The sequence below is a fragment of the Sus scrofa genome, chromosome 1 (genome assembly GCF_000003025.6).
Source record: "Sus scrofa isolate TJ Tabasco breed Duroc chromosome 1, Sscrofa11.1, whole genome shotgun sequence".
Classification (NCBI taxonomy): Eukaryota; Metazoa; Chordata; class Mammalia; order Artiodactyla; family Suidae; genus Sus; species Sus scrofa.
Genome location: NC_010443.5, coordinates 121,788,376 through 121,803,424, shown reverse-complemented (window position 1 = coordinate 121,803,424; position 15,049 = coordinate 121,788,376). Strand labels below are relative to the sequence as shown.

Here is a 15,049-nt window from a genome sequence, read left to right as displayed (position 1 = left end):
ATGAGGTTGTGGGATCGATCCCTGGCCTTGCTCAGTGGGTTAAGCATCCAGCATTGCCGTGAACTGTGGTGTAGGTTGCAGACACAGCTCAGATCTGGCATTGCTATGACTGTGGTGCAGGCCAGCAGCTGTAGCTCCAATTCGACCCCTAGGCCAGGAATCTCCATATGCCTCAGGAGCCAAAAAAAGTCCTAAAAAGCCAAAAAAAAAAAAAAAAAAAAAAAGCAAACAAATTAGGCACTATTATCCTTAGTCCTCTGATGATTAAACTGGAGGATGAAAAAATTTAAATAACTTGCCTGAGGTTTTTTTTGTCCCATAAGCATCAGAGTCAAAATTAGAACCCAGATATATCGAATTCTAAAGCTCTTGCTCTTAACCACTATTTTTAAAACTATATGAAAGAGCCCATTAATTTATTAATTCATTGACTCATTCAATCAATGTGTATTTAAGACTATGACTCATTCAGAGTCCAAACAGGAAAAAGATGTGACACATTGAACAAAGATAATTAGAGGAAGAGTTTTTTGTTTGTTTGTTTGTTTGTTTTGTTTTTGCTTTTTTAGGGCCACATCAGCAGCATATGGAGGTTCAAGGCTAGGGGTTGAATTAGAGCTGTAGCCTTTGGCCTACAGCATAGCTACAGCAATGCCAGATCCCAGCGGCCTCTGAAACCTACACCACAGCTCATGGCAACACGAGAGCCTTAATCCACGGATCAAGGCCAGGGATAGAACCTGCGCCCTCATGGATACTAGCCAGATTCATTTCCACTGAGCCACGATGGGAACTCCAAGGAAGGTTTATTTATAAAAAGGACTATTTACAAAAATGTGGGTGGGTTTATAGGAGGTACAGGAGAAGTAAAAGGTTAATGCAGTAACCAAGGACTTAGCAGCAAGATGTTTCTCCATATGCACCAGGACAGAAGACCAAGAGGAGGGAGGGTTTCTAGACCCTAAAGAAGAGAGCTGTGTAAAGTTTGCAACCTTGGAGTCCCTGTCATGGTGCAGCGGAAACAAATCCAACTAGGAACCATGCGGTTGGGGGTTCGATCCCTGGCCTCACTCGGTGGATTAAGGATCTGGTGTTGCCGTGAGCTGTGGTGTAGGTCACAGACACGGCTCGGATCTGGCATTGCTGTGGCTCTGGCATAGGCCAGCAGCTACAGCTCTGATTAGACCCCTAGGCTGGGAACCTCCATATGCCTCAGGTGCAGCCCTAAAAAGACAATAAATAAATAAATAAATAAATAAATAAATAAATAAATAAATAAATAAATAAAAGTTTGCAACCTTTAGAGAAAGAGTGACTTTATCTTGAAGGACCCAGCCAGCCTAAAGGGAGGCAGGCTGGGGGAATAAATACCTTTACTTCTGACTTCCTCTGATCTCTTCCCGGGGATCCCCAGTGACAGGACCCAAGTTTATGGTAACCTATTAATGTAAACCATACAAGTCAGCCTCCCAGGGCAGAGAGAAGAGTGTAAAATGGTGAGAGTAGATCTGGAGGAGCAAATGGAAGGCATCCAGGACAACAATGTCCTATGTGCCAAGACGGTGCTGACTCTTATAGACCCCTTACATGACTAAGACTTCTACCCTCAGAAACAGGACTTTCTCCTCTCTTGAGATAAAGGAGAAGCCATTACCAGGGAGTCATGGCCTCCTTGTTAATGTATATCAGATGTTTATAAACTATAGATCTATAAAGTAAATAAACCATGTTTGTTTCAACTATATCCTTGCATGATCCTTAGTGGCAGGTATAACTAGAGTAATAATACAGAATAGTTAATAATTTGATTTGGGTAACTTTCATAAAATCTAGGTGTTCACCTGGAACTTGTTCCCCATGTTAGGTGTCTTAAGACTTAGGGGCTCTAAGACACTCATTTGTTCAACTCTGACACTGACAAAATCAACCATTCCTCTGCCTGTCATTATTCCAGTTAAGCTTTCTATTATCATTTGTGCCCAGACTGATGTCAATGTAGGCATGCTCTGCTTTACAAATACCTGCCTTATGGAGATCCCCTGCCAGCGAAAAGAAGAGGGTGTTTCCCCACCAATATCCAAGAGCAGTATGTTTTCGCAACCCTCCACCTATGGAGCAGACAGTGCACTGAGAATTGATGCCAAAAGAAGGGAGAAGCAGGGAAGGAAGGAAAATAGCATTTGTCCTCTTGCATATGCATTACCTCACTGAGCCTTACAATGATTCTCCAACATACTCATTTTCCCTCATGTTACAGCAGAGAAAACTAAAGTCTGGGAAGTACAAGTAACCGAGGTTTAACATCCTAGAGCTGGTAAACAAATCTAACCCCAGATCTGTCCAATCCAAATTCTGTGAACTTCCTGTTATACTTTTTTGGAGGGAAACCTGTTCAACTTATCATTGCACTTCCCTCTATGTCCCTGCAGAGCCAACATGACAAAGGAAAACTTGGCCCCTGAGTGGCTCACATTAGCTGTCCTAGCATAACATGCTATAGCTAAGCCACAGTCCTGAATCAGTCATTCTGAACAAGCTCACACAAGCACAAACAAAATTTTGGACTACAGCCCAAGTCTAGGATGGTAGGAAATTCCTAGGATGGTGCACCCCCATTTCTCTAATGACAGAGAGCAAATCAAGAGGGTCCTTCCCTTCACAGGACCTCCGAGAAGTCTCTCCTTCACTAAGTATGATGACTAAAGTGAGAAGGTAAAGAGAGGTTAATGTATAAGCCTTGAACTCTTTTTCTCAATGCAAAATGCAAATAAGAAAATATGTGATCATAGGTTTATTCCCCTGACTAAAGAATAAAAGTACCTGATAAAAATATTATGAAACCAGATTCATCCCCAGGTAAAAGTTCATATACTGCCTCATTTCTAGGGATTTCCTAAGTCCTTACAATGGCAATGCCCCAAGCAACAAGATCCTTGCTAACACCCACAGCTGAGAGTATTTAGGAGGAATTGGAGGATTTGTCAAGATTTGGAACCCTTTTGAGTCTCTAATGAACATTTTGTTGTTTCTGAAGGAAGTCACTTAAAAACATTCCAATTTTGATTGCACATATAGTCAATGGGCCCAAAACACATCTTAATCTGGTGTCACAATAAACAGCATTTTAAAAATAAAGAGCTGGCAACTGAAGCCATGAGTACAATTTGAGAGGCTTTACGAAATGGAGCTACTGTAGGCTTCCTTAGCAGGATAATGCCATCTTGTGCCCTTAGAGATAAAGAAGAGACAGGAAAAGTGGTCACTAGGAAGAGTAAGAGGCAACTCCCCTCCCTCCGCCAACTCCCACCCCACCTTCAGCACGCACAGTCTTTCAGGACTCACTGTCCTGTTGACAAATGATAGAAGCAGCACAGAAGTATAAACAGAAATGACGGCAGGATCTCTAAGAAGGCTTTTCCCAAAAGGACTGCTTGACCTTTGCAAACTACAAAATTAACAGCAGACCCAGGGCTTTCCTTTATGCTCGACCTCCACTTTAAAGGCAGGCTGATTAATACATAAAATAATGGGGTTGACCCGGATGGAGTTAGAGAAATAAATTAAACAGTATCTAGCATCCACTGAGTAATTAAGGTCCAAGCACTCAAGAAGTTGATGACATCACTGGTTCCTCACACAGTGGAGCCACTCAGATTGGAGAGCAGCAGTGTCTTTCTCTGGTACCCTGCACTCTGCATTCAACCCAGAAGGGCCCCTTGCATGCAGTAAGAACACCGTGTCCATCCGGCCTGGAGAGCCAAAGGCTGTGACCATACAGATCTCAGGAAGGGCTCTCCCATCACCGACCTCGGGGAGTCAGCTGTACCTGCAAAAATAACCATTCCAAAACACCAGCTGGTATTTCTCAGGACACAGCCCCTCAGGATTATCTTCTCATTGCTGAGGGAGTGCTTACTCTCCTTCCAAGAGAGGACTCCTGTGAATTTATCTAATTTGTTGTTAGGCGCCTCACAGACAACAATCCCTGTAAAACACAAAAACAAACAAACAAACATCTTTATGACTCACCTTGAACTCTCTTTAGAAGCCTACAGTACCGTGTTAGCACCCTAACCTACATTTTCCTTATGTTTTGGACAGCACAGTGTTACACATACCTACACATAGCCTAGGTGGTACTAGGAAAAATCATCTCAGGGGAATACAAAGATGGAAATCCGTCAAATGTTCTCAAACATTCATTTCTGCACTATCCAAATGAGAATAGAAACCTCAAGAGCCATAGGATGATTTTCCCTTAAAAAACAAACAAACAAACAAACAAAAAACGCTCTACTTGTTTGTAACAAATGATTTTTGAAAATATAAAGCAGAGATAATCCTAAAAGTTTTTTATTTCATTCCTTTTTCCTTATTGTAACTTTTGCACAGGTTAAAAATGGCATACTTCCAGATGCGCAACCAAAGTTAATCGGATCTTGCTAGGCTTATAATCAGAATTTCGGGGGTCCCACTCTAGTCCGCCCCCAAGAAACCTGGGCCTTGTTTGCCACATGTGTCTAAGAATGCATGTGATTCCTTTCAGCTGTCCTATGCTTCTTATCTTGATTAGATTCAGAGCTCTGGGGGACTCTCAGAGGCACCATGTAACTTGCCCCAAACTGGCCAGAAGATGTTTCTAGTTTTTTGGGGGTTTTTTGGTTTTTTTTTTTTTTTTTTTTTTTTTTTTCAATACAAAACCCATTCCAAACTAAGGGCAAGCCCATTCCAAATCTATGAATCAATTCGTTCCATAATTCCAATGAGAAAATACTCTTTCAGGGTGGGGGTTCTCTTGATAGAAAAAGAAACCAGAAATAATCTTTCATGGGACCCTGTCACAAATCGTATCTCTTAGATGTGAGTATATTTGCACAGCTAATGGTTGGTGTTAACTCTTCATAAGTAACGAGCACAAAAACTTGAAAGAGAGAGGAAGGAAGGAAGGAAACTGAAGAGGGAAGAAGGAAGGGAAAAGGAGATTGTAGGTAGATCTACACAGGGCTCGAGCCAGTCAGGGGTCTGATTAGCGCCTACAAAGTTCTCTCTTGAAAACAATAAAAATACATTTATTTCATCAGAAGCCAAAAGGATAGGTTGGAACATAAAAAGTGGCATTTGGAAAATAAAAGAGGGAAACATGTCTTCCACATTGACTGAAGGGAAGAGAGACCAGCCAGGCCTTCAGAACCTCTGTATTACACTGTTACATCACCCATCAAGCATCTTCTGAACTGAGAGGTTTCTTACATGGGCACCCTTCCTTCCTAAGATGATACGTTTTTCTTTTATTTATTTATTTTTTATTTTTTTTAGAATTTCTGCAATACAAGCTTTTATTCGAAAATGACTATTTTATTTAACTAGCGATTGACTGAACCAATCTGTGCAATAGAAATCATAAAACAGTTTACATTCCAAATAATAAACATTGTCATACTCAAATGCAGTAAAGGATAAAGGAGTGAATTCTAATATCTTTCCTATTTCTTTCTTTCTAAAAAACTGATGGAAATTTTCAAACTATTTCAGCTATTAAATTATTTTTCCACTTGAATCTGCAGTTCTCGCTTTTTCTTTTCATATAGAAAAGAAAAAAGACCTGAGTTTCCTGTTCCACAATTTTCAGCACAGGGTGTTTTAGTCTCCTACTGCTGATGTATCAAATCATCACAGACATGGCAGCATAAAACAAGAGAGCTTATAATCTTAGAGTTCTGGAGTTGAGAAATCTAACTGGGTAACATGTCTGTACTCATTATGGAGGCTTAAGGGGGAGGATCCATTTATTTGCCTTTTCTGGCTGACAGAGGATCCTGAATTCCTTGGCTTATGGTCCCATCCTCCTCCCAACAGCATAGGACCATCCAGCCACTCTCACTGTCTCTGCTCTTGTCATCAATGTTGTTTGTTTTTTGACTCGAACCTTTTTTTCTCTCTTTTATAAGGACTTTGTCATTATACTGGGCCCATGTAGACAATTGAGAATAACTGCTCTATCTCCAGATCTTTTCCCATTGGAAAAGTCCCTTTTACCATGTAAAATAACGTATTCCTAGGTTCTTAGGATTAGGATTGTGGACATTTCAGGAGGACTGCTATTCAGTTTACCATATGGGGCTTAGCATATTTTAAAATTTCTGCCTTTTTTTTTGTTGTTGTCTTTTTGCCTTTTCTAGGGTCACTCCGGTGGCATATGGAGGTTCCCAGGCTAGGGGTCTAATCAGAGCTGTAGCTGCTGGCCTATGCCACAGCCACAGCAACGCGGGATCCGAGCTGTGTCTGCGACCTACACCACAGCTCACAGCAATGCTGGGTCCTTAACTCACTGAGCGAGTTCAGGGATCAAACCCACAACCTCATGGTCCCTAGTCAGATCCATTTCTGCTACGCCACAATGGGAACTCCTGCTTTCCTTTTAAAACTCATGAACATAGGTGAAAAAAGCCAGTTGTCACATGACCTGATCACTTCTAACCAACCAGATTACTAATGTTAATAGACACTGCGTGAGAAAAACAATAACAAACCAGACCCTGGAACAAATGAGAGACTCAGAACTCAGGACCACCTTTCCAAACTCATCTACCTTTCCCTAATATCACAAAAGAACCTACTAAACACTCTCAACCAGGACACTCACTGGTTTCTTCCAAGATGTCCACTGCTAAATGTTAGCGTGCTGGCAGGAGGATTGGGATGAGGCTAAACAGCCTGTACAAAGTCATTTTTTATAGAAAGGGGAGTGGCTAAATTCTGGCTTGCTCCCATTCTAGCATATCACAGATATTAAAAAGTAAATTCAAACAGATTTCAACCAGCCCAAGTTGTTTAGACAGTTACGTTGTGGAAGAGGAGGTTTTTTTCTAAACTCTAAGAATTCAGTATCTCTTTTTTTTCCTGACCAATATTGTTCCTTCCTAAATCTGGTAGAACTTTGAATTGGGTATCACCAGCCAAACCTATATAAAATAATGAATCACCAACAACCCTTAAAGCTTACAGTTTCTTGACCAAAGACTTAAGACTTACTTCTCAGGCTTCAAACTTGGACAAAAAAAAAAGAGCTTTGGGCAAAAACAACATGATATACAGTCCTGCCAACAGGAATATAAAAAACAGACTCATTTGATCATTTTTATTGTTGCAAGCAAAGACTGACATGGAGGCAAATATAGCCTTGAACATGCTGCCTCACTCCTCCCTGGCCCCAAGGCCCATCACTTCTGGCCTGACACAAAGGGTGTGGTTCTAGACAGGAACAGGCAGTAAGGCCAAGGGGCTCAGCCTCAGCTTTTGGAGGCCAAGCCCCAATTCAGCCCTTCTGGAAGAATGTGGTCCCATTGATTGAAGTATATACTAAACACAGGGCCCAGTCAAAACAAAATGGCAGGAACGAAGCCAAGCTACTTTTTTTTTTTTTTTTTAATCTTTAGAGTACTCAGATTCCCCTTTCGTAGCCCTGTTAGCACAAAACACAAGCTTCCCAATGTCTTTTCTCCCTCTTTCCAAAAGGGGTGAACATGTTCCTTTGAAGGAAGCACTGTCTTCATTTCTGTATCCCCATAACCTATTATACTGCCTAGATAATAGAATCTTAATAAGTATTTGCTCAAGAGATGGACAGAAAAATGGTTTCAAAAGAGAGACTGGAAGAAGACCTGGGTATTAGAGCAGAGCTAAGAGGAATGAAAAAAGTGGGTATGTTTCTATGGTAAGAATGATAAAGGGGATTGAAAAACCTAATCGACAGCCACAATGGGGACTCAGGTTGGCCTAACTCTAAAGAGATACAAACAGATCTGCGAACACTGAAAACAAGGTGGGCAATGTAAAGCACATTAGAAACAACCAAAAATACATCCCCGATGTAAAACATAATAAGGACTAGAGAAAAACTGTAGGACCCTTCTTCCTTTTGCAAATTGTGTCAAAGAGTAAAAGGCAGTCAACAGTCAGTTGGACAATGAATGAGAAAACAATTTTGGAAAAACAGCATCATTTCTCACATAGTTATTCACTGAACACATGTTTAGAGAACAAAGCCATTTCTAATGAGCAATTTAAAAAACTGGGGAAAAATCATATCAATAATGAAGTATAAATACAATGAAACTAGGCAGTCACATTTGTTTGCTTCTCTGAAGAGAACAGACGTGAAAGCACGTAGCACTTCATCCAGTTAGCAATCACACAGAAATGCTCTAGGCCTGTACCAAACAAAAGCCACAAGATTTTACTCTGAACTGTCTCAACATTCTAAATTTAGTCAGCTGGACTGTTGGTTAATTACTAACCTAATAACCTTCTCAAACTAGAGTGTTTACCTTAAAGTGGAAATCTGTAATTTATCATGAAAATGGAACTCCGTACCCTGTACTGCAAGATTTTCCAGAGCAGTTGATTTCTTTATTTATGGATATTATTATTATCAATGCTTATTGATTATCTGCAGGACAACTCTTCCCTAAGACAAATTACCTATTGAATCAGACATCATTGTCATTGCTGTTCAAGAGTTTCTCTAGCCTAGAGCTTAGAGTTTAGAAGCCTGTCTTCTACTGTTGCCCTAATGATTGTGACAAGCACTTATTTTTTTCTTAGAAAGAAGAGTTTCACCTTCTTATTTCCTAAAACCTCATTATCCTTCAATCATTAAGCCTTAGGCTCCCATCATTGCCATCAGAACAGCCATGTTAACATCAGCAGTAAAGAGGAGAGTTATTCTTCCTGTCTTCACAAGGACCCTAAGTTTCACGCAGTCACATCAGCTCTGCTATTGGGTTATGCTTCTGTCCAGGTGAGTGGGAAACCTATCTGGTAAGTTCAAAAAGTTACAAGATACTAACCGCTGCTTTTGTGTGTGTGTGTGTGTTTTTGAAACAAAAGGAAATGCTTGTTTTTCTGCATTTTAATTACACATATGCTCTTCTTTAAAAAGGACCACAAAATATACAAAGATTCCTGAAATGAAGAGTCAACCTTTCCCTGGTTCACAACTCAGTAATAACAGTCATACAAAATATGTAAACTTGTCATAGTTGCAAAAAAACAGATCTTAGTCCAGCCAGTCACAATATGCAAAAGATTCTTAAACACATTTGAACAAGTCACATCCAGGGCTTTCCCCAAGGCATAAGAATGTCCAGTTTACAAATGTATAATTGAAACTATTTCCGGTTACTTAATTCGTAAAAACTTGTCAATTCCTGTAAGACTTTTATATGAAAAATCAAGACCCATTCTATTATATACTTGTCATAGTATTAGATCAAGTTATGCATCTTTTCTTATAAAATTCAACAGACTACCTATCAATTTGTTCTGATGTTTGAAATGTATAAAAATATTTATATGAGAACTTTTCAAATAAATGGACATACCCCAACTCTAGCTTGCATGCACTGGTCTCTATGTTTGGCCAGCTCTTCTATAAACTCTTGTCAGGGATCCTGACATTCAAGATCCCTCAGAACATTGCTACTTTTTAGAAACATGATGATGTCATCTGAGACTGGATGGACTTTATCTCTGGTAATTCCTTTTGCACTTTCAGGTTTAAAGTATATTCTTACTTCTCACCCTGATTAGAGGCTACCCAGTAATGCTCATTCTCCTGATTCTCCAATGCTGCTGTTTTGTTTGCAGAGTAGAGCCTCTCATGTCCTTTCATAGACTAGGCTTTGCCAGTAGTCCTGGGTTCATATTCCTAGCTCCTCTACTTAGTAACCATGTGACCTTTTTAAATTATTCAATTTATGAGTTCCCATCATGGCTCAGTGGTTAACAAACCCAACTAGTATCCATGAGGATGTGGGTTCGATCCCTGGTCTTGCTCAGTGGGTGAAGGATCTGGCATTGCAGTGAGCTGTTGTGTAGGTCCCTTCTGTGGCTTGGATCCCACATTGCAGTGGCTGTGGTGCAGGCCAGCATCTTCAGTTCCAATTCAGTCCCTAGCCTGGGAATATCCATATGCCATGGGTGTGACCCTAAAACCAGACAAAAAAAAGACACCCTCCCCCAAAAAAGTTATTCAATTGATTTGAGTCTCAGATTTCTTGTCATATTGGAAGTAATAATAATCTCTTCCTCCCAGGGATATAAGGATTTAATAAGACAATGTGTGCAGTTACTTAGCCTGTATCTGGTACACAGTGAGTACTTGTTCATATGTCAACATCATGTGCAGGGCCTGAGAACTTTAGGACTTTTATCTAATTAAAGGCTTCTTTGAGGATGAGCCCTTGTTCAAGTCTGTCTTCTCCCCTAGGCTCTAAGTGCTATGAAAGCAAGGCCTCAGTCTGGCCTATTTAACCACTGTATCCCCAAGCTTAGCAAACCCCTTGACAATGTGTCAAACATACATTTAGTGAGTAAATGAACAGGTGACTGAGTGAATGGACAACAGAAAAGACTAAATGAAAGCTCAGGCCATGCCTAAAGAGGTCACCAGCAAAACACTCTTCTTGGGTTTAAGAGCCCAAGTGGGGAGGGGACTTACCAGAGATGTCCTGAGGCCTTACGCATCTCAGTTTTGATCTTTGTATTGCCCCCATTTTGGAGTCCCCAATGAGGATTTCTCTAGGGGTGGGAGTGGGAAACTCAATTCTTCTGATACTTAGAAGATGTGCATTTATGATACCAAGACAGAACACTATAGCTGTTTGCTGAAGAAAATATTCTGACAAATCTCAGAAGCAAAAACTACATGGTAACTTAGAAGCGAAAATAAGACCATACTCAGATTTGCCCAGAAGTCACAGGCTAAAAGACAGACAGACAGACTGTGGTGTGTTTGTGGTATAGTGGTGAGCATAGCTGCCTTCCAAGACATACAGACAGAGCACAGGAAATGGCATGTTTCATCCATCTACGGCATCTATTAGACCTTGCCATAGCCAAGCAGGGCGTTTCCCTATGTACGCAATGCTGATAGCATACTTTCAATTTAAGCTCAAGGATGCAATATCTGGTTTTAATTTGTACAATTCAAGGAAATCTTTTTCAGTCACCAGAGGAAAACCTGAAATCTGTTGAAACCCCATTATGACAAAGGTGAACAGAAGAGACCAAAAAGAGGAGATAGAAAAAGAATGGAGGAGTAAAAGGATCAAAAGAAGCTTGATAATATACATGAAGATATGCTGTAATTCTACATACTTCATAGTGCATCTTGTCCTTAGAGGTGCTTAATGAACAGACTCAATAAACTAATTAATACAGAGGGAGTGATGAAAACATAAAATATTTAAAAATAACAGAAAAGAGACAATGCAAAGAGAGGAAATAAGTAAACTAACATAAAGAGTGGAAGAGGAAGATGTAAAGAGGATGGTTAGAAAAAATGCAAAAAGGGAGGGTAGACAAATGGTGAAATGGGATCATTAGAGAAATGTGTATATATATATATAATATATGGTACATGAACATGTGTATCAGAGGCAAGGAGAGAATGATTAAAACTAGGGCTTGAAAAGACCCCCCAAAAAACAAAAACGACAAAAAACAAACAAACAAACAAACAAAAAACACACTAGGGCTTGGAAAGAAGGGAATAGAGGAAAAGTTGAAGGCTATACGAAAGCAAAAGCAATCATGAGAAGGATGTGGGGTTTGTTAACTGTCCCAATTCTTTCAAAGACTTTTCCACAACTTGCCTCACTCTCTTGGTCTTTACATTTGGCTGCTAACAGGGGAAATCTAATTTGTATATTGTATCTAATTTATTTCCCCTTAATCCCTCTATTCATTTTTCAGATGCTTTCTTGGAAATAGGAAATCATATTTTAATATGGCTAACCCCATGGAACATCATATTGCCTTAAACTTTAAGGCAGATTGAAAGTCAACCCAAGATTTAAGAATGAAAAAATGAATGAGTAAATTTAGCAGAAAGCTGATACTTAGCCCAGAATTGTACCAGCCTCATAAATCCAGCATTACATGTTCTCTGAAAACTGACCACAGTTTATGTATAAATGAGAGAAAAGAGAGGTCTGCGTTGCCTTCATTAGGGAAAACAATTATACGTTAGAGATTTGGTGAATTACCTAAGCTGTGTGAAGCAAATTCAGGCCACAGTTATCAAGTAATAGTTATTAATGCACTTTTTTGGCTATACCTGTGGCATGCAGAAGTTCCTGGGCCAGGAATCAAACCCGTACCACAACAGTGAGCCAAGACACAGCAATGACAATGTTGGATTTTTAACCCACTGAGCTACCAAGGAATTCTTAATGCACTTTTAAAATAAACTATATGAAATATTTTTTAAAAGACTATATATGGAAGACCTTTAAACTCTCAGGACCTGTTATCCCACTTGTGATAAAGGCATTGCTTTAGGTGAGGAGGTGTTGCACTGCTTAAGCCCAAGCAACTCCACTTATATTAGTTTGAACTTGGGATTTCTGTGCTGGTTTGGAGAAAGGATTCTGAAGAAAAGACATTACAACACTACCACCGCCACACAGGAAGAGGGGGCCCAGCATTCTTGCTTTGTTGTACATGTTCCCATCAGGAAGCTTCCTCCTCACCCACTGTTTCACACTCTTTCCTCAATCCTTTTACCTTAGGCCCTTCCTCTCCTGTCCCATGTCTTTCTGAGTCCTGATGCTGAACCTGACCCCCACTTCTGGCACCTGCCACCATTTATTCGTACATTCAGCAAGTATTTATTGAGCACCTGCTACATGCCAGGCTTTGCTCTAGGGACTTGGCACATATCACTAAGCAAACAAAGAGACCTGTGCAGCATACACTGCAGCAGGTAGAAATAGACAATAAATGATAAACTCAGAAAATAAGCAAGTTGTAGAGTATGCCAGATGGCGATAGCTCTATATGAAGAGAAAAACGTCAAACAGGATGGGGAGGATTTAGAAGAGTGGGAAGTCATGTTGAAGAGCAGGATTCTTGGCCCCATTCCTGCAGTTCCAAGTAAAAAATTGACCTAGTCCAGCCTGGCCCTTTATACATTATATATAATCCTGGAATTGATCTATGGTCAGAGGGTGTGGTAGAGACAGTCACCACTCAACAAATATCCATACGTGTTATCGCCCAGCTCCATCATAGGTCATGTGACCTGTGCTGGCCAATGAAATGTGAGAGGAAGAGCAGTTAAAAGTCACCTTGCCCCTTTCTGCTTATCCTTACTTGGATGTGTCCACCTCAGAGGAATTACTCTAGGCACCACAGCTATGAAATGAGAAGGGCCACCCAACTGGCATCAGACGTGACATGAGGAAGAAATAAACTTCTGTTTATGCCACTGTGATTTCGGGGTTGTTTGTAACTGAATCAGAGTGTAGGCTATCTGTGCCAGTACCTATGAAAGGAAATGCACTGATAATTAAAACCTCATTTTCTGCTTTTTATTGGTAAAGGAAGCAAAAAATCATGAATTTTTATGTCATCATCAATTGACAGAGGTTTAAAGGTCCAATTCTGCTAGGAAAGAAATGAGTAATGGTAAATTATATTTAGGTTGCCCTTGTAGGACTCACAAACATGTTGCGATGTATTTTAAGCAAGAATTTTGATTCATGAACACAATTTACTTTTCTTGGATTCACGTAACAGTAAAATTCCATTGAAAAAATTACTTAGTACAAAATTATAATTTGTTTTAATCTAATGAAAATAGTTCTTGGGCCATTCAGTTTCCTGGCTGTTCCTCTGAATTAAATCTCTAGCTGGAAGAATTTTTTTTTCTATAAACATTTGTTAGAACAGCATTCATTTAAGAAAGATTAAAATATTAACAGTATCCAGACAGAGTTTATAAATGAATGCAAAGCACAGGCAATATAAGCTCTAAACTATGCACTGAGAAACCTTTATAATGTGTATTGGCCTGTGCCCTAATTCATGGGCTCATACCAAAATCCTGTCCACATTTTCCTTGTGGACTCCAAAGAAAACATTTTGAAAGATAGTCTCAAACTCATAAATATTTGTTAATAAATAAAATAAATCTGTATGGAAATACTGATATTCAAGGAGGCCATTGAGGGGTAGCAGAAAGATCCCAAAGAATCTCCCATAGCCTGTCGAGGTGCCTATAGTCCTACCGTTGATGGCCCTCTCCTTTAACTCAAAAGATTTTGTTGCTCAGTGACCACTTTCACAGAAAAGAACAAAACATAGCTGGAGCAGAACAGGCAGAAGGGACCATGCTGAGGAGCAGAGGACTGGGTTGAATAGTGTGAAGATGGTGACAACAAAAGCATGGTCTAAAAGAAAGGGCAACAGCTGACCAACTGAGAAGAAATCAAAATATTCCTCTCCAACACCCATTCTCATTAAGACATTATGCCAGGCTCTCTGCAAGATACAGAAATATATGAGGCAAGATTACTGTGTTCAGCAAGTCTGCAGTCTAGTGTTCAGTCTTTGTTATGGAGCCAGAGAATGGATGGCTCATTAGAGCTTGGAACAAGCACATGGCCTGTCTTCATCCTCAGAAAGACTGCATAAGGCCCCAGGGAGACACAGGTCAGGCATGTGAAGAGTATTGAGGGACTAGAGGGACAGAGATCTAGAGAAGAGGAAACAAGGACGAAAGGAACAATAAACTGATAAACCATCTTCCCTTTGGTAAACACTTTTACTCTTTAGCTAGCGTGAGAAGAGATTACAGCCTTTGATGCCTGGAGAATTTTATGTTCTTCCACCAAATAAAAAGAAACATAAATTGAATTTCAGATAATTAGTTTGCTACACTGCTTTGTTACAAAAGCTTTTGAGTTTTGTTTGTCAGTTTTAAACACTTACCATCAAACTCAGCAAGTCTGTTAATATCTGCTCCAAGTTCTGAGGTAACTGATAGTGCATGGCGTACTTTAAGGTTCGTTTCTCTGTGAAATGAATTGACACGATATGAACTTTTTCATGGAACAGCCCAACAGCACCTTCCACAAAGCCACCAGGGAGGTGTAGTACATGCAAAATCCAACACAAGAGATTTATGGAACTCCCTCTGAATGTCCTTCAGACTGTTCTCACTACCTTCGGAAAGTGAACAGGGTTTTTCAGGCTCCTATGA

General features: G+C 40.0%; 1 protein-coding gene across 20 annotated transcripts in view; it reads right to left on the bottom strand.

Annotated features, from left to right (window-relative positions):
- Positions 1 to 15,049, bottom strand: part of ATP8B4 (ATPase phospholipid transporting 8B4 (putative)) — a 285,562-nt gene that overhangs the window by 111,209 nt on the left and 159,304 nt on the right. For 18 of the 20 annotated variants that reach the window (XM_021095810.1, XM_021095809.1, XM_021095798.1 and 15 more), the window contains 2 exons: positions 14,779 to 14,861; positions 3,827 to 3,985 (listed from right to left, as the gene is read on the bottom strand). The exons of 1 other annotated variant lie outside the window; for it this stretch is intronic. In XM_021095810.1, coding sequence (XP_020951469.1) covers positions 3,827 to 3,985; positions 14,779 to 14,861 — 242 coding nt within the window. The remainder of the gene's footprint in view (positions 1 to 3,826; positions 3,986 to 14,778; positions 14,862 to 15,049) is intronic. One more of the 20 variants, XM_021095838.1, reaches the window with a different exon arrangement.